General features: G+C 39.4%; 1 protein-coding gene across 1 annotated transcript in view; it reads left to right on the top strand.

Annotated features, from left to right (window-relative positions):
- Positions 1-242: 242 nt before the first annotated feature.
- The window catches only part of NEO1 (neogenin 1), a 221,306-nt gene continuing 203,471 nt past the window's right edge, over positions 243-18,077 (top strand). Inside the window, exon 1 of the mRNA XM_075713990.1 lies at positions 243-357. Within this exon, the coding sequence (XP_075570105.1) occupies positions 243-357 (115 nt within the window). The remainder of the gene's footprint in view (positions 358-18,077) is intronic.

Here is an 18,077-nt window from a genome sequence, read left to right as displayed (position 1 = left end):
AGCCCGGCCGCTCCCGCCCGCTCCCGCCCGCTCTCCTCGCTGGCCGCTCTCCGGGGCGGCTGCGCCAGCCCCGCCGCCCGGCTGAGGGCCGCCTCCTCGGGGTGCCGCAGGGGCGCAGCCCGGCGGCGGACGAGCGGGGAGCGCGCCCCGGCCGGCAGGCAGGCAGGCAGGCAGGCAGGAGGAGCCCCCCGGGGGAGGGGCTGGCGCTGGGTGCCCGGCTGCCGGGCGCGGGGAGCGGAGAGATGGCGGCGGGGAGAGCCCGGCGGCTCCTCGGCTCCCTCTGGATCGCCCTTCTCCTCGGGCAGCCGGACCCGGCCGGCGCCGCCGCTCGGAGCGGCTCCCAGAGCCTCCTCGCAGGTAAGGAGCCGGGCGAGACCCTGACAGCGGCGGCGGCGTCGAGGGAAGGGGGGGTGCGGCGGGCCTGGGGGCGTGAGGGAGCGGCTGCGGGCGGCGCTTGGTGGGCGGCGGGCGCCGAGGGGGCGGCCTGGCTCCCGGGGGCTGCGGGGGGGGGGGCGTAACGGGGCCCTGAGTGCGGCGGCGCCGGCGGCCCGAGCGAGGCGAGCGGCGGCGGCTGCCCGTGCCGCGGGGTCCGCGCCGCTTGCACGAGCGGGACGGTCTCGGCGGCGGTGCGCGCACCAGCAGAGGCCACTGCACGCCTCCGTAAGCGGGCGGTCATCCCCGCCAGCGCCTGGCGCGGGGAGGCAAACAAGAGACACCTGAATCCCCTTTTTGCAGCGCGAATGTTCAGCCGGTCACCTGTGCTTCGCGCTCTGCCCGCCGTTTGCGAGTAGGAGCACGCGTGAGATGCGTAAGGGGCACAAACGGGCTCTGGCTGAGCTGGGAGAGCCGGCGAGCGTTACTGGAACCTGCAGGGACTCGTTACCGCAGAGCGGATGACGGACAACCTGTGGAGAGAGGGGAACTTGCCTGAAAACTGTGCCGCAGTAGCCCAGAAATGAACGATCTGGCAGCATTTCGGTCGCTGTAGTTCTCACACCTTTTACTATTGTTACCTTTAATGATCCATTATTGAATCCTGCTTCTTCATAGGCTACGGAAAACGTAATCTCATCCAGATGAAGCATGGTGTGCGTACGAGAAGGCTTTCTGAAAAGGCCCTTGCAAAAGACCGTTAATACTGTAGAAGGCTCTCTAGTCTTGCACTAACGTTATCTGCTCGTTTTGCAAAACGTTGGCTTTAAAAAGTAACTTATTTTTTTCCCCCTCCTTGTCAGCAACAAACTAGTAGAAAGCTTGAAAGAAAATCTGGTCTTGCATATTGAATGCTGGGATTTTTTTTTTTTTTTTAAATACTCCCCTGTAGATTGAATCCTGATATTTTAAAAGAAAGGTCTGTGCTGTTGGAATTTGGAAGAAATTGCGGGTCAAATGAGTGGTTTTTAGCAACTCGTAAAAGTGAGGATGGTTAGGCTGATATTAAATGGTGCAGTTGTCATGTTTCAAATCACATTAGGCAGAAACGTCAATGGTAGTTCTCAGCTGAGATACTACTGATGTAACCATGTATGCTGACTGCTGTTGACAAGCAATATATTTATTGTCTTACACAGTACAAGCTTTGCAGATTCTAGGTCCAAAGCAGATATATTTTTTTCCTTTTGAAAAATATTATACTTGGACTCAAAGATCTTCAGAGTATGTGTAGTAGATAAGTTACTTTTTTGATGTGTAAAATCTTACCACGTGACGATCCTTTTCCAGTATTTACTGCTCTACTGACAGCTCACTGTAGTTACAGTCATGTTGGTTGCTTTTTGCTACTTTAAAAAAATCCTTTATCGATAGTTTGAGGAAATCAGATAGATAAGTGACGTTTTATCTGTTGAAGCCAGATATGTGAAATAAGTCGGCGAAGGGGGAGTGATGTACTGAAACATACAAAATAAAAACCTTCATTGAAGCTGACTGTTAGAATGAGAATTTAGAAGTATCATTGTGGAAATCTTGGAAGTTCTGGTGAACCCCTACTCTGTCCTCTTTCTCTTTTGTGGAAGGTGCTTTTGTTCCATTTTGATGGGTACTGTCCCTTTTCATCCCAGGTAAGGACCAGAAGCTGGGCTTTCCCTAACCCTGAGGGTATACCAGTTATGTAGAGGGAGTGAGTAACTGAGGAGGGAGAGGCTTTCTTGATTCTTTGTCTCAATGAAGTTGAGATACTTCATGTGTAGTGGATGAACTTCATCTTAATTCACATGATTTCCCACCTGATTATTATTATTTTTTCTTAAATAGAGAGGATGTTCCACATACTTTCATACTTGGCAGGTGGGAGAGGGACATTCAAGTCCCTCCCTGCTTGTAGGAGGGGGAGTCGGGTACAGATGTTCCACGTCATGTGTGAAAGCGCTCCCCTTTGTGTTTTAGATGCAAGGGTGACAGTGCTGTCTTCTGTCCTGTGCTTTGCGTGAAGCTTGATCTCTTTAGCATGCTCCGAAGAGTCTTGTTAGGTTGGTGTGAAGGGCCGGAGAGGCAGAGGAACACCTAGTTTCTAGGTCCAGATGGAAGTTTAGATGTGAGACTTGTGCCTCTGCTTGTCAAGACTGAAATGCTGCTTGCTATGTCCAGAACAGTAGGTTTTTCATTAAAAAAAAAAAAAAAAACAAAAAAAAAACAACCCAACCCAAAACTGGCCTTGTGGTGTTGATAAAGATGACATAAATGAGCAGAAGTTATAGATTTGGAAGCCCATATTGTTTATATGTAGCCATGTACATTTGAGTGACATTTGATCCTGTCTATAAATAGCCAGTCATTGCTCTCTGAAGAAGAATAGAGTGTAGCTGGATTATTTTAGGAAAAAAATTAATACCTTCATTTATTTGTGTATCTGTAAACATTAGCATGTTTCCTAGTCTATTTGGTTGCTTTGCAAATAAGGTAAAATGAGCTACTGATTTTAGAATTAGGACAATATTTCACTTAGTTAAGGGAATAAAACCAAAAAAGTCAGTAGTAAGGAACAAGCATCAAATTAAGCTAAATCCTGCCTCTTGTAACTGTTTGAAACTGACTTGAGATTAGCATAGAAACTTTGATCTATATGCAATTGTATTATTAAGAATAAAACTGAAGTTGGTGTCAGTTTTAATTTTTAATAGAAAAGCTGTGATAACCTATATACACCATTAAGATGGCAAATTAGATTATTCAGAAGCAGGAAATTTGTTCTGTCTCTCCCTGCTATTCTTGAAGTCCTTGGAATCAATATGTATTTTGTTGTTAAAGCATAAACTGGCAGTTTCGGAAGTCTGCAATCAAATGCAGTTAGAAATCGGTGGGCATGAAAGCTGCACAAGACTCCCAGAACTGAACAGGTCTTTTTAGCAGCATGTTGATTACAGATCATTGGTGCAGTATGTGCTGCTATGTAGGATGCTCCTTCTAGGGTGTGAGAGTAGTGTATTGAAAGCTAAAGAAGATGGGAGCGTAGATCATCAGGCTTGCTTAGAAACATAAGGTCGTAATTTGTTTCTGTTTTGTATGCACTTCCTGATTATTTCTAAATGTATCACAAGTTAAAAATAGGGTAGAAATATTCAGGTCTCAATTACATCCCAAGTCACTTAAGCATAGGTCTCCAGTTGATATTCCTGTTTCATATAAATATGGTACGTGTCAGCCACGTGTATTCTGGGTGTTGCATGTGTTCTGATAGAAGCAATTTGCTTGCTTATAGCTCCTGTGATGTGCACAGACCAGCGCCACTGCTTACATGCACGTGTAAATAGGCAACAGTGAAAAGGTCTGTTGATGCTGGAGCATATTTCTTGCGAGGGTGAACTATTGTTCTAAAAATCTGTGAATCAAGATACCTTTCACTGGGGTTGTGGTGATGCATTGTCACTTGTCCTTGGCTATAGCGCCTAAGTTGCATATGGCTTTTGCAGCATGCGTTTTGTTAGTCATCTAAGAAGATGACTTGCATATGAAGCTATCCTAATAAACTAACATTTCAATTTAAAAATTGTAAGATGTGCATACACACCTGTGCCTAATATTTATCACTGGACAAAAATTGTCATCTTTTAAAAAAAAAAAAATCACTTGGCTTAGTTACCTCCCACTAACTTATCAGTGCAATTTAAATAAGGAAATTATATACGGTAGTTTTTTCTTTATATAAATAAGAGTATTTGGTTATTCCTGATGATAAAATGTTGTGGTTTGCAAGACATTAACCTTCAACCAAAGATTCTCAGAGAAATCTGAAAACTATGTAGGCACCTAATACATGTTTGCTGTGTTGCCAAGAAGAGGAGAGTGATAAGGAGTGACCACGGAAACGGTGTGGGAGTTTAAGAAAACTATACAAAGAGCAATATGATATGTTTCTTAACCATTACTTTCAAACTATAAAAATGTTTAACTTGTGCAACATCAGCCTGAGTTTGATATAGGGTTTGAAAGCAAATTTTTGTACCATTGCTGGTTTGGCATGGAAGTAACTTTGTGTATGAAATGTATGCTGATAATGTTTGTATGTAACTTTTCTAAACATGCAGTATTTTTATATATGCAGGATTTTAAAAGTTTCACTTTGCATTGTCTATGAGGAGGTATAACTGAAATTCTTGCCAATAACTGATAAATGCTCATTTTGCATAAGGAATCTGTCCTAGTGTTGAAGTCAGTGGAAGGGAGGTTTCACTCCACTTCTGTTTAACCAGTTTGTAGGGATTTCAGTAGCTGCAGTATTAGAATTCAGCTGGCCGCAGGGCCAAGATTGCAGCTTCTCATGCGTTCAACTTCAGTGCTAGTTACAGCATAGTTTTATTTACTTTCCTATGAATGTTAAGAACTGGGTGTTCAACCCCTGAAAAATCCACAGTCTTAGTACAGCCTTTGGAAATGGTAGCTGAGGCAGTCATCTGTGTTTGCGTAGTCTGTGCGCTGGGTTCTGGGTGACGTGATACTGCCTCAGATATTCAGAAAGGTGCTGCTTAAGATTATTGTGCTGAAATAGATCTCTGCACCTTGAATAGTTAAATATAATGCTCTGACGATATTGATCTTAAAAAAAAAAAGGCAAAATAGCTCTTAATAGAGAAAATGTCTCGGCGCTGTGGAAACAACTCATATTTTACTGATTGGATGCTATTGATTTAGTTCTCCAGTTAAATTGCCAAGATGAAAGTGGTAATCCTGATTAATTCCATATAAATAGATAAGCACAATTTGTATGTGTATAGTTGCAGAGTTCTTTAGGAAAACCGAAGCCCTGGCTTTATATGGTATTTCAGATGCTTTAAGTGGTTTCTTTTTTACCATTCCATATTCATGCTGAAGAGAATATCTTAATTTTACAAAATAAAAAGACTATCAATTCATGATAAACCCTTTTTGCATCAGTTAAAATAGCTGCTTTTTTTTTTTTTTTAATGAAATCTGCCCTTACCAAAGGAAGTGAAGCAATTGGCAATGTTCTGCTGCTAAACTTTCTTGGGAGTTTGGGTAATTCCCTGGAGTATGTTTGAGTTGTGTAGAAAGTGAACAGATTTAATGTTTAATTTTAATGAAAACTATTTAATGTCCCTTTAACAATCTGATTAAGAAGAAAATTGCTACAAAGCAAAAAGTTTGTCGGGTTTTTTTTTTTACACTGTGACTGAACAGTATCTCCACTCAGTGCTTCTGGATGTTTTGAGATACTTGAAAGTGATTGGAGATGTTAGCAGGAAAAAAATCACAACTAAATCCCTAAAGGTGCTGTTCAGAAAGGGCTGTCCAACTTGGGAACCCGCTGGCCTCCAAATACATCACCTTTATGTATTTTTTTATGGTGTTCACTGATTCTCATTGCCAGTCTTTGAACTTGCCTGGTTCAGCTTTGGTTTGCTATAATGAAATGACCAGGACTGAGTGTGTCATTTTTAGGAAGGTACTGGTAACCTATGATGTGACAATATTTTATACTTCCTATTCCTATTGCATTCTAGTTTTCATAGTTATTCACTAAGAGATCTTCTCTTGAGTTGGTAAGTTGACCTGGAAACAGTGAATTGCACATTAGAGAGATCTTTTTCCTTCAAAACGCATTGTTCTGCATACATTAGCAGTGAATTTTCTTTGCTGTGAAGTAGTTTGTGCAGCTGACTTGATACTGGGTACCACTGAAGAAATTCAGGTGCTCTGCTTATGCTGAATTTCTTCATTTGCAAATTTTAATCTGTTGATCTTCTTTTTGTTAGTGCATTGGATAGGTGTTAGCTCATATGAATGACTTGAATCATTATGAGTTTTGGCGATTCATTTATTTTGTGTCTTCATCAAAGCATAGCAGCCTGGTAACTTTTGGTATCCTCTGGTCATATAGCATTGTCCAGAGGTCTTTTTAAAGTGGAAAAACTGTTCTGGGATTAAATTACCCACTACTTCATTCATCTATTCAAGGAATTTGAATATACCACTGTTCTTTGTAGTTAAGTTAGGTAAGATTTTAATTAAGTTACTCATACAGGAGTGAATCTTACCATGTTTTTGTTAATTTTTTTTTAAGTATTGCACTAAAAACCTCAAAACTGTATACTCACTTTTTTTCATTTTTCATTTATCTGTTACAGAAGCTAAGAAAGTGTTAGTTTTTGGAAATAGCTGAGCCAGTTATAGGTCCATCAGATATTTCAGCTGTTCAGGTCACCTGGTGTGTTTTTACTTGGTGATGATGGGAGAGCCATGCTAAAGAAAATTCCCTTACCTGTGTTTGACTGCCATTGAAGGCCTGAATGTCTTAGCTGTCTTGTTTAGTATGATTAGTAATTCCTATGTTTTCGTACTTCTACCACCGCTCCCTTAAAATTTCACGTCATCTCTCCTAGTTTTCTAATTGCCTATGTACTTTATATCCTTTTGGGTTTCGGTGGGGTTGTATTTCTGCTTGATTGGTGTAGCTCTGTTGAACTTTGCCACTTACAGGGTTTTTTTTATCTTTCTCTTTGGCTTAGAAGTATGGCCAACTTCTGAGGTTTTTTTTGATTCTAGCTTTCTCCCCCTACATTATGTGGGCTCTTAATATTTTACCTTTGTTTTTATTTGATGTCTTTTTTTACATGTCTTGAAGCCTGTCACATTTTGTGACACTGGGTCAAAGCATATATTAGTAGCCAGCACAGTTGTTTTCCATTATTACTATTATACTTTGATAAATTTATCTTGTTTGATGTGCTTTTAGCTTTTTTAACGTGTTTAATGTCGGTGTTGACCTAGAGGTGAATAATACAGTACTGCTAGTATGTGTATGGTATTCTGTAGTTCGAGGTTTGTACCTATATAGGTTTAACTGGTGTTTCTTGCCTATTAAAATATTTGTTAGACTTCATGTCATTTGGAAGAGATGTTGTGCTTTCCTGCAGCTTCCATCTATTTAATGTTCTGCATGTAGTTTACAGCCAGGTAATAATGAGTGTTATTCTATAAAAGTTTTGCTTTATTTAGTGTTTTCTTTACTAAGATATTTTGAGCCATGGAAAATCTTAGTCTGACTTCACATTTATGTGACTCTATGAATACATATAATATTTTTGTGTCTATAACATAGCACTTCCTACCACATTGTCTTGGATGTAAAAGCTGGGGCCAAAATGATCAGAGATGGATTGACTTCTCTTTTATCCTACTTCTGGCAGACACACCTTGGTATTACTGATATTGCTAACAGCTGCTTCTGACTTGAGCACTCAGGGGCAACTTCCAGCTTTTTTCCGCTCAGTTTTCAGTGTAATGGTCCAGCAGCAAGCTCCCACTTGGACTGAGGTGGAGTCAAGTCCTTCTGTATAAGCCTTATCTTTCTCAGTTTCCTTCTGTAGTTAATGAACCTGAGCACTTCTTAACCCCGGTCTGCGGTACATGCATTGAAACCTTATAATGTAACTGTAGCGAGAAAGGGAGAGCCACAAATAGAGGTGTTTGAATATTCTTTCTAAAAGTAGAACAGGCTGCCAAAAGTCACTTAAGTCATTAGACCTGTCAGGACTTTTAAAGTCTCCTTAGTGTGTATTGGGAAGGGGAATATAGCTTGCTTTCTAAATTTTAAGGGCTTACTGTTGCATTGGTTAAAAAATGAATAATTGCTTGAAGCCAATGGTTGTTGCAGTGTTGTACATAGCAGACAGGAAAGCTGGGTATTAACAAGAAGATGAAATATCTTCACAAGTAATTTATAAAGCCAAATGTTCCTGTTTGTAAACAGGGAAGGAAGGAAGTGTAATGGAACTGGAAATATAGGGAAAACGGCATCCAGAAATGTTTTTTGACATGGTAGAACACCTGAACAGTTTGTAGCATACTCCCGTGCAGTTGGAATTGGCATTTTCGGTGTTGGGCTGTCAGTGCTCACGCTGCAGAAAATCCAGGTATTTTGTTATCGGTTTGTGACTCTTGTATTAGAAATGTGCCTGGGCAGATATGAAACACAGCAGGTATGAAGTTGTTGCCAAATGTTAATCCTATTTTCATGTGCTTAGTTTCAGCATTTCAAGCTGGCACTGCCATTAAAAGGAGGAGGACCTGCGTACTATGCCCTTCCATTTGCTTTCACAAGCGTTTGTGGAGGATGTAGAGAATTGGATCAGTTCCCTGATCTGCTGCACCACGTGGCTTCATGAGTACTTGCATTAGCAGAAGGGAGAGGGTGACATGAGCACATGGGAACAGTGTCGCAGGACAGCCAGACTGCTTTTTCTGGTGGGGGTAGAGATTGTCTTAGTATTGAACACAAAAAGCACTATGAACAGAATCTATCATGTGTCTTCTGTCACCATATTAATGTTTAATATTATGATGTATTATAGCACATTGATTTCAGATCTGCAGACTAAGATTTTTGTCAGAAAGTGTACATGACTGTTTTTAAGTGAATTTGCTAATAAAATGTTTCATAAAAGTTCATCTTTAGTAATGAATTCTCAATTTAGCTTTAATTACTGTTTTGGTTTTGTTACTTCCCCCCCCCCCCCCCCCCCCCAGAATCTCATTTATTTGACTAGTTCCAAAGTGGGAATAAAGCTACAAGTTTCATCTTAAAATACTTAGCCTTGAGGAAAAGAAATTTAAAACTACTAAATAGGTTACACTTTCAGAAAAGGATAGTGGCCTAGTAATGTTTTGAATGCACTAGCTGCATGCTTGCTTGAAGTCCAGAGGAAACTTCATTTAATGATGATTACCTTGCATAGCATATCATTTCAGGTGTCGCTTTGAATTTGTCACGTAGCGACAGCTGTGGTGTAGCTTTGTGAGGCCAGAACTTTCAAAATCATCCCTGTACCAGTAAGGAAATCCTGTAAGGATAACACTGAATTGAAACCTGGTTGGGAGTGTAAGAAAAGCTTATAGGTGTTGTATGGTGTGACAATATGCTAGTGAAGGTGCGTGGGAAGCAAACTTGGCAGCCAAACCAACCCCCAGTGTGTGGAGACTTCCAGCCAATTTAATAGTGAAGGATGACATTGCTCAGTTTTTCTCAGGAAAAAATTAACGTTGAAATTGAGTGTCAGGGATGTGCACATACTGGGGGGCTGCTGTGAAGGTGAGCTGTACTCGGGCTGTATAGCTGGGGGCAAGTGGGGGGACAGAAAACTGCTTCGTTCCTGCACTGTGGCCTATCTTGGTATATTTTTGGTGGTTCTGCAGAGAAGTTTAGGGGAGGGTTTTTTGAAATTACTTAGTTATTCCTTTTTGCTTAAGGAGATGGTAGTAATACAGAGGTAGAAGTCATTATTATGCTGATAGGCCTGTGTCTACCAGCCAATGTAAAGGTGCAACGCATCTTGACTTGTTTAGATGCTGATAAACGGACAGTTGCGGGGGTTACATCTGAAATTACGGGAGTATGTTCTTACTCATTTGCAATGGCAAATTTAAATACATTTTATGGGACACACTGTTTTTGTTAGTATTAAGAGGTATTAGGGAGTATACTGCAAATTTTGGGTGTGACAGCCCTCCTTCATAATTTTCCCAGGTCGCTTCGTTTTCTAGAATCTGACATGGCTTGTCTTCTGTTTGAAGTGTAAAATAGCTTACTTATCCTAATCTTCACATGTAGTTGTTTGCTTATACCTAGCAGAGCCTTAATTTTAGGTCCTGTAGTTTTTCTTTTGTTGCTATCGATTCTTTTTATTTGTCGTCTTATTTGAACTTACGGTAGTTGTTGAAAAATACCTAATACTAATTGATCAGAAACAGCTTGGATATCTGCAGTGATCTGGCAGCCATTTCTGTGTTGTGGTTTTATGTTACTTTCTTCAGATGTGGATGAAAGAAAAACCACACAAACCATAGCTACAGGAAATGTAGTGTCATATTGGAACTACTGAGGCTTTTTCAGTTGTGCTATTGAATGTAAATCAGTGTTCTTCACCTTTCAATTTGCTGTCTTTGAGTAAAGAAAAGTAGTATTCCTCATAGTTGATGTGAATATTGTAGGTCTAGTCTAAAATAAGGAGGCAGAATCTCCAAGGTAACACCACAGCATGTGAGCAGAGGTTTTCATATTTCAAATTTGAGGCTTTTGGAGGGAAGAGAAGTCCATTTCTGAACATGGAAGGAGGAGAAGCCAGTCATCAAATGCATCTGAAGCAGGATCTGATATATTCTGACTTCTAGGTAGTGCTAGTTAAAGGCTTATTCTGGTTCAACCAGATTGGAGTATCTTGTGCTCATGGTAACAGCATTATCAGCCCAAAGTCTGAAGTGTTATTTTTTAAAGTAGTGTTTTCCAGTTTCTTTATTTGCTGTTGTTGCCAGCTTTTCATTTTACTGTGGAAATCAATCTAAAGGAAAAAATAGTGTTCTTGGTAGCTGAAAGTGTCTGTCTATACTAAGTCTGATCTGTGTGTGTATTTTGATGGTTTTTTTAACTGTCATTGTTCTCTCTAGAACTTACTCTGTAGGCACCATTGGTTATGACTTCATAGCAGGGATTGAGCCTGTGCTTTGGAGTTTCATCATCTTTGCTTTCATGTTCATCATGCATAGGATTTATTACTTTAGTATAATATTTTCACGCATATCCTTTTTAACTTTAATAAATAAGCAAGGACCAGTAAGAAATAGATTTTTGCCTTTATTTTTTATCTTATGTGATCCTACATAAACTTTTTTCCCTAAGTTTAGCCTATACACAGGTCATTCATGTTTCTGCAGAAGGCTGTGAAGGGTTATAAACTGTTTCTGTTATGATTAGAGATTAATATATGGAGCTTAAATCTAGTATAGCTCCTGTAATGTGAGTAACTATCATTCTTAACTTGCATGCTGAAGGGCTGTTGGTTATTGTGAGCGCACAGAGGAGAGTGTGTGATGGGGGTGATGGTGTCCATTTAAAAAAAAAAAAAAAAAAGCCTTTGTCGATTCTGCCTCACAGCTACTGGTGGTTATCAGGTGCCTTTCTGAATTATTACCAAAAACAAAGCTAGATTCACTGGCCTGTCTTGACTGCGATTCCCTTGGGATACAAAGCAGCTGGATTGAATTGGTAAACTGAACCTCAAACCACGACGCATTCACTGAACTACCTATGTCACTAGTATCTAATTTCTTGTAACTTGTGCAGTCTTGCTGCATGTCAGTTGCATTAAGAAGGGAAAGTAGATTGTAAGTTGAGTTCATGGTTTGTATCAGTAGCCTGAAGATTGAAAATTTATGTATTTTTTTAAAAAAATGTTCAACTCTTGTTACACAACAAAATAAATAAATGGTTTTAAGATATGAAATGCACTCAAGGAGTATACACAGATTTAACTTTGTCCTGCAGTGTCAGAAAAAAGGTAGAGTTTGGTTTCAACTAGGGAGAGGTTGATGCATGTATCATAATTCCTTTTTCATAGATGTATGGTTATTGTCTGGCATTACCTGTTACCACAGATCTTTGGAAAACTGAAGGATGGAGGTCATGTCACGCTCAAAACAGCTGAAAGGTAATGGTGGAATGGAGTAGTAGTTCGTTCCCTAGCGGCCAGGAAATTGTCATGGATGTTATTGCTGAATTTTTATAACTTTCCTGTTAGTGGTTTCAAAAACAGGACTTAATCTTCTTTCAGGGCTTCCAAAGGTGCTCTGTGCGTGGGGAATTGTTACCTATTCTCTTCAAATAAGCAGAAAAATATTTCTGTTGTTAGTGCTCTGCAGTTTTTTTTGATTGTGAAACTGTAAGAGCTTCTTTAGGTAGCATTTTGGAATTCTAGTAATGAGAACACCTTTTGCTTCATCATATGGAAAATTTCAGGCAGTTTTCAAAGAGATTGATAGAAGGGATTTAGATGTTGGCTAAATGATATCTGGGTGTCGCTGTAAAAGCAGATCTGCATTAATTCATTCTTTTGCCTTTTATGATAATAATAGTTACATTTATGCGGTCTCTTGTAGCAGTTTGAATCGGAAAGATCCATGCATGTTCTGTAATTGCTTACATAGTCTTCCAAGGCTGTAACATAGCCTTCAGTGGTGTCTGCGTAGAAGCAATTTCATTTTGAGGTGCCATTTCCTAAATGTTTTTAGAATAAAAAATATAACACTTGTTTTCAAGACTTCTGATTTGCATGTAGTGGGGAAGATTGATTAAAGAATGTAGTTCTAATGTACTCTGCAGGTGCATTACTGCTCACTGTAAATGAGGTGAAAATGAAAGCATGATCTTGAATAGACAAGTTGAGCAAAAATCAACTTTTTAAAAAACCAAACCCTCTGATTTTTGTAACTGACCTGCATTTTAGTATAGCAATGAGCATATACATGACTCAAAACTAAATTAAGATAGTGTAAATATTTGGCAAAAATAGCTCATAAATGCTGTCTCTGTGTGTCTGTTTCCTTATCAGGCTTTTGGTGCAGGAAAGGAGCAACTGGACAACTCTCCATTTACAAATCATTTAGTTTACCAGAAAGCTTGAGTTCAGTAATGTATCACAACGGCATTACATGTTAATTATTTATCGTACACTTTGATACCGGAGTTCTTGCTTTAATAAACTGTTCCTGGGGGAGGTGGTTGCTGTTTCTTTTAGGTCAGCTCCTCCCACCCCTCCCCTTTGTGTAAACTCTGTAGTGCATTTCCTCAGCGTTTGCCTCTGAAGTTACTACTAAACTGGATTTCACAACTTTTTGATAAAATTAGAAACATGTTTCTGTGATAAGGGTTTAATTGCTGTGGCTTTGTCATCCCTATGTCTAACTTTTTTGTCTCTATAATAGAACTGGACCTGATTTAATTTCTCTCCTTTACATATGTTTTTGCATATTCAAACTTTGCTTTACAGAAAAGGATCAATAAAAAATGTTTCTTGTGGAAGTCTGTTTAAAACTGTTCATGACATCTGGCATCATTCTTTACCTTGCTATACTTGATTAAAAAAAGAAACCTGGTCATCGGAACTCTCACAAAAAAATCTAAACTGCTCTCGTTAATAGGATGGTCATTTTAAATTAAGCTTGTAAATTTTTGAGAAACTGTCCTGATAATTTGGAGATGTTTTTGAGCACAGCTGTAATGTCATGTAAGATCTTTCTGAAGTTGCTTCATGATTTTTGGTGTACAAAAATAAAGATTTTAGAATATACTTCTGAAATGTGGACATAAGCTGGTTTATGTCATCCACAAGGCTAAACTTCAGTAACAGCTAGGAAACTGTATATAAGTCTTGCACTTAAAATCCCTGTTAGAATTTTAATCAAAAAGTCTCTGTATGAATGTTTGCTGAATAGACAATCCTAGGCTTCCTTTTGCATCCCCCCCCACCCCACAGTGTCTGGAGGAAGTTGTATGAGATGGGTAATGTACACACCAATATAGGTGAGGGAAACACACAAACAATACAAGGAAAATTGACAGTTGGATGCAGTCTGGATGTGTAAGGGAAGCAGGGAGGTGGTGAGCTGAGCTATAAAGTGGCAAAGATGCTTGTTAAGCAACAGCACTGATATGCATAATATATCAGAATATGGGAGTAAAAGAGTTTGACAGATCTTTTAGTGTCTTCCTCTTTTCTGTGCAAACCTACCTTGGAGTGGGAATGAGTAGCATGTCGTGCTGAGCTTCAGATATTATGTGGGCAAGTAATGTGTTTCTACACAAGTCCCTGACACCCTTCACTGGGTTTGCAAACAGAGGTAGTTATCTACATTTTTTTTAAAAATTAAAATTTGTGCATCTTTAATGCTGATGTAATGCATAAATGTATACATACTTTGTAGAAGTAGGATTTCACTTGATAAAGTTACAGAAATATAATTTGTTTTTGTAGGGAGATGGTTGTATTTTCTTTGTGACTTGCTGTGAAGCTCTGTAAGGATATTGAAGTTGCTCTGCAGAGCTATGAGGTGAATAGGGCTCCTGAGAATTTGGGTGGGGAGGGGGAGAATACTCTCCCGCCACCCCAGAACTGGAAAGGATAAGGTTTATGCTCTTTCTAGCTGTCAGCAATTAGCTTTTCAAGTAAACATTGAAAGGATTTTTAAATATGTGAAGAGGAGTATAATTATGAGAATCTCACTACCTTAATGTGGCCTGGAAGCCACACTGTGATTGAGTAATTTTATTTAGGTATATTTACTTGGCTAAGGAGGTGAATGTAGAATCCAAACGTGAATACTGTAGCAAGGGCCTCTTTCCTCAGGATTGTTTTCTTTCAATTAGTGTGGTGCTCAGAGCCTTTCTCAAGTGTTCCTCATTGTAGAAAAAGTATTTTTCCTTCCTTAATGCTTTTTTTAAACCACTTTAACCCTTGACTACTCCGGTATGAAGTTGAATAGAAGAAAAATAGAGTAGCTGGCTTTGCCTGTACCAAATCTGAAATTGGAAGAGAAGTCTTGGTTTCTGATTTTGCTTGTTCTCTTTTTTTTTCTAGTGCATGCATGTGCAAGAGCAGAAGTCTGCCTTGCTTAACGCACACTTATAAACTTTGGCTGCGTCCTGCAGGCGTGTAAGGCCTTTTAATGATGCAAAAGTATCACAGAATTTTTAGAGGTCTTAATTTGTCTGAAGCTCAAAAAAAAGCCATTACCAGTTGTCATTTAGAGTCGTTACCAGTACTGTGAACCCCAAAAGATGTCCGTGTTCTTTCCTAGATGTTAGAGAGCTAGTCTGTATTTCTGAGGCTTGCTCTAATCCTGTTGCTGATATTTTCATTGCTTGACAGAGCAGAGGAATGTCTGAGGCCGCAGCAGGGGGCTGGAGAAAGCTGTTAGCCATCAATGGCAGCAAGAATTGAGCTGTGATGGGGGAAAGGCTGCTGCGCTCCCCTGCATTTGAAAAGAAGTGGCTGGAGCCCAGCAGATTTTTCCTTCCCAGGATGAGGAGGAGCAATTTACACGCGGCGCAGCACGCTTGTCTTGTGGTGTGGGAAGAGATGAAGGCTGAATTTATGCAGCTTTCTTTGCTTGAGAAATTAAATGCCTTTCTGTAACTGTGGACACTAAGGACCAGGATTACAACTAACTGCTTTACACCTGAAGTGGCTCTTGCCCTGCCATGCCTCTCTGATACTAGCTTTGGCTAATAGTTGAATCAAAATCATATCAGTTTTTAGTGGTGATAAAGTCTAGAAAGACTAAGAACTTAAACTGTTAGTTCTAACATGATGGATATCAAAGCCTTTCAGAGTCTGTTGTGGCAGTTTGTCTAGGTGGTTTATTGTTCTTAATTCACACTTGCACTGGAAGCGTTTTTGTGGTGAAGAGCTACTTTGTAGATTTATACAGAGATATAAATAAATCCTGAGTTTTACTTCTTGGCAAGAAAAATTCATATAGTATGAATACTAAGTGAATTTCAGTACCCCAAAGACAAATGCAGAAAAGCTTTTAAGAAGTAAATATGTTCAAATTATATTTCTGCCAACACAATTGATTTTGCACATGACTTAAAAATTTACTTTTTTGATGTCTGAGGTTAAACAGTTAAAATACTATTCTGGAACATTACAAAATACTGGTGTATGGACAAGTTACATGGAAATGTAGCTGCTCATTCTTGATGTTGTTTATTGAAACATTAGTCAATGGCACAGCCCTTTGATGTATCCTTTGATTGAGAAGTGTTATGAATCTGACTTAGATGTTAATGATACCAATGTTAAGTCAATTCTTTCTCTGAAAACTGAGTAGCTAATCAATATACAGAATATTTTTGTGTCAAAAAATGATTTTAACACTTCTTATCTGTCTTTAGCTTTCTTGGGTCCTCAGGACATTATTTTAACAAACGGGTAGAGAAGTGTCTCTTACATGTGTATCAGTTTTGTGGCATGGTACGGATCTGACAAAGGAATTAAATGTATATAGGCATTGCAAGAATTTTATGTTAGCTAAACAATATAGTTTTTAATATATTAAAACAGAGGGGTTTGTGAGAATACAACACAGCTAGCTGCCTTGTCTTGAAAGCTCCGAAGAAACCACTGTAATTACATTCACTAATTCAGAAGAATACAACCTGTGAGTTTGACTCGACAGCTTCTATCAGACACAGGTGTCACAAAAACCTGTAAGTACTTGTTTTGGTGAATTTGCTAGACTTCCAGTATCCATCCAAACGACTCCATGGTATGAGAACTTTAGGATACATTTTTAATTTGCATCCGTCAGAGGTAGAAGGTACTATGCATACAGATTTATGCTGCTCAATTTAGACATAAAGGATAATATTTAGCTCAAAGACCTACTTAAAAATAGTTTAAAAAGTGTACTTGTCTGTTGCTGTAGAGCAATACAGACAAGCTCACCTTGTGGGGACTTAGCAAGTAGTGAAACCCCTCATAATCTCAAAGGCAGTTCTCCAAATGAAATAAAGGTGTACTGGAAAGGCATGTGTAATAGGCCCAGGGTGCTGAAGGGTTGATGGCTCTTACTCGCTAGAGCTTAAAGAGCGGTACAGCACAATTTAAATTGAAAATATGATCGTCGTACTGAAGCAGCTGATACAGGGTAGGTGAAAAGGTGCTAATCAGATTCCTTCGTTGCATTATTTTATAAGCTTGTGAATTGAGAACGTGGTGTATACTAGTAATAGCAATTACATTTCATAGTTTGTGCCATACTGCTTGCTTGCTGTCCGAAATACAGAAGTTATTTTAGGCATTATTGGGTTCTCTGAATTAGTGTAAAGGTGTAGTTGTTGAATGTTGTCTGCAGGTGTCTGACACAGGTAATGGAAGTGGAAGCAGTGGCTGCTGATGGGGGCTTCAGTACTGCTTTATTCAGGGAACTGGTCCCTGTTAATGACAAGGACCTGATGATGAGACTAAGCTGCGCTTTCTGTCATACTGGCAAATCTTAATTGATTCATACTTGTATGCACTTCTTGTTTTCTTTAGCAGGTCTTTGCTACCTTTGTAGTATATTTTTCCTGTAGATCTTTATGTATTGTGGCTGCTGTGTGAACTTAAAGGAATTCTGTAGACATGAAACTCCATTACCAATTGGTTGGGCATTATACTCTGCTGCGCGCACCCCATCTCCAGTAGCTGTTTCTAGTGGCACTAGGCACTTTGCCTGTATACTGTTTATTTTGAAAACTAGAAATTAAAATAAAATGTGTCAGTCTTTTCATAACAGTTTTCATATGGAAATAAATCTACTTGGCTTGTTACTTTGACAAGTGGATTTTACTGTAATGTCTTGTTTCACTGTTTAGTGCAGATTATGCCATTCTTATGCATATAGTCTGGTCACATAATAGTTTATGCATGACTAAAAATTATTTTGGAGAGGTGTAGAGCTACAAGCAGTTGTCACTTTCATGAGTGTTTCTGAATGGCTTGAAATCACTATGAACTCTTGAACTGTCTTTTTTGTTCCTCGGAATATTAACTTTATTACTTGAGAAACGAGCACAATTTGTGTGCACAGAATACACAATATTTCATCCTTTCAACCTGCAATTTTACTTTATATGGAAGTCAAAATACCAAATTCCAAAACCTGAATATTCTCACGTGACTGCAGGGTGTAAGGTGACCTCCTTGGCTCTGGTCCCAGTCCAGGAATGTATCGGTTTTTTGAGTGAGACTTTGAAACAGGCATTACTTTACAATTTAATTGGCTGCATACATCTCAAAGGATAT

This window comes from Pelecanus crispus, chromosome 7 (assembly GCF_030463565.1).
Source record: "Pelecanus crispus isolate bPelCri1 chromosome 7, bPelCri1.pri, whole genome shotgun sequence".
NCBI lineage: Eukaryota > Metazoa > Chordata > Aves > Pelecaniformes > Pelecanidae > Pelecanus > Pelecanus crispus.
This window is presented reverse-complemented; position numbering and strand designations above follow the sequence as displayed.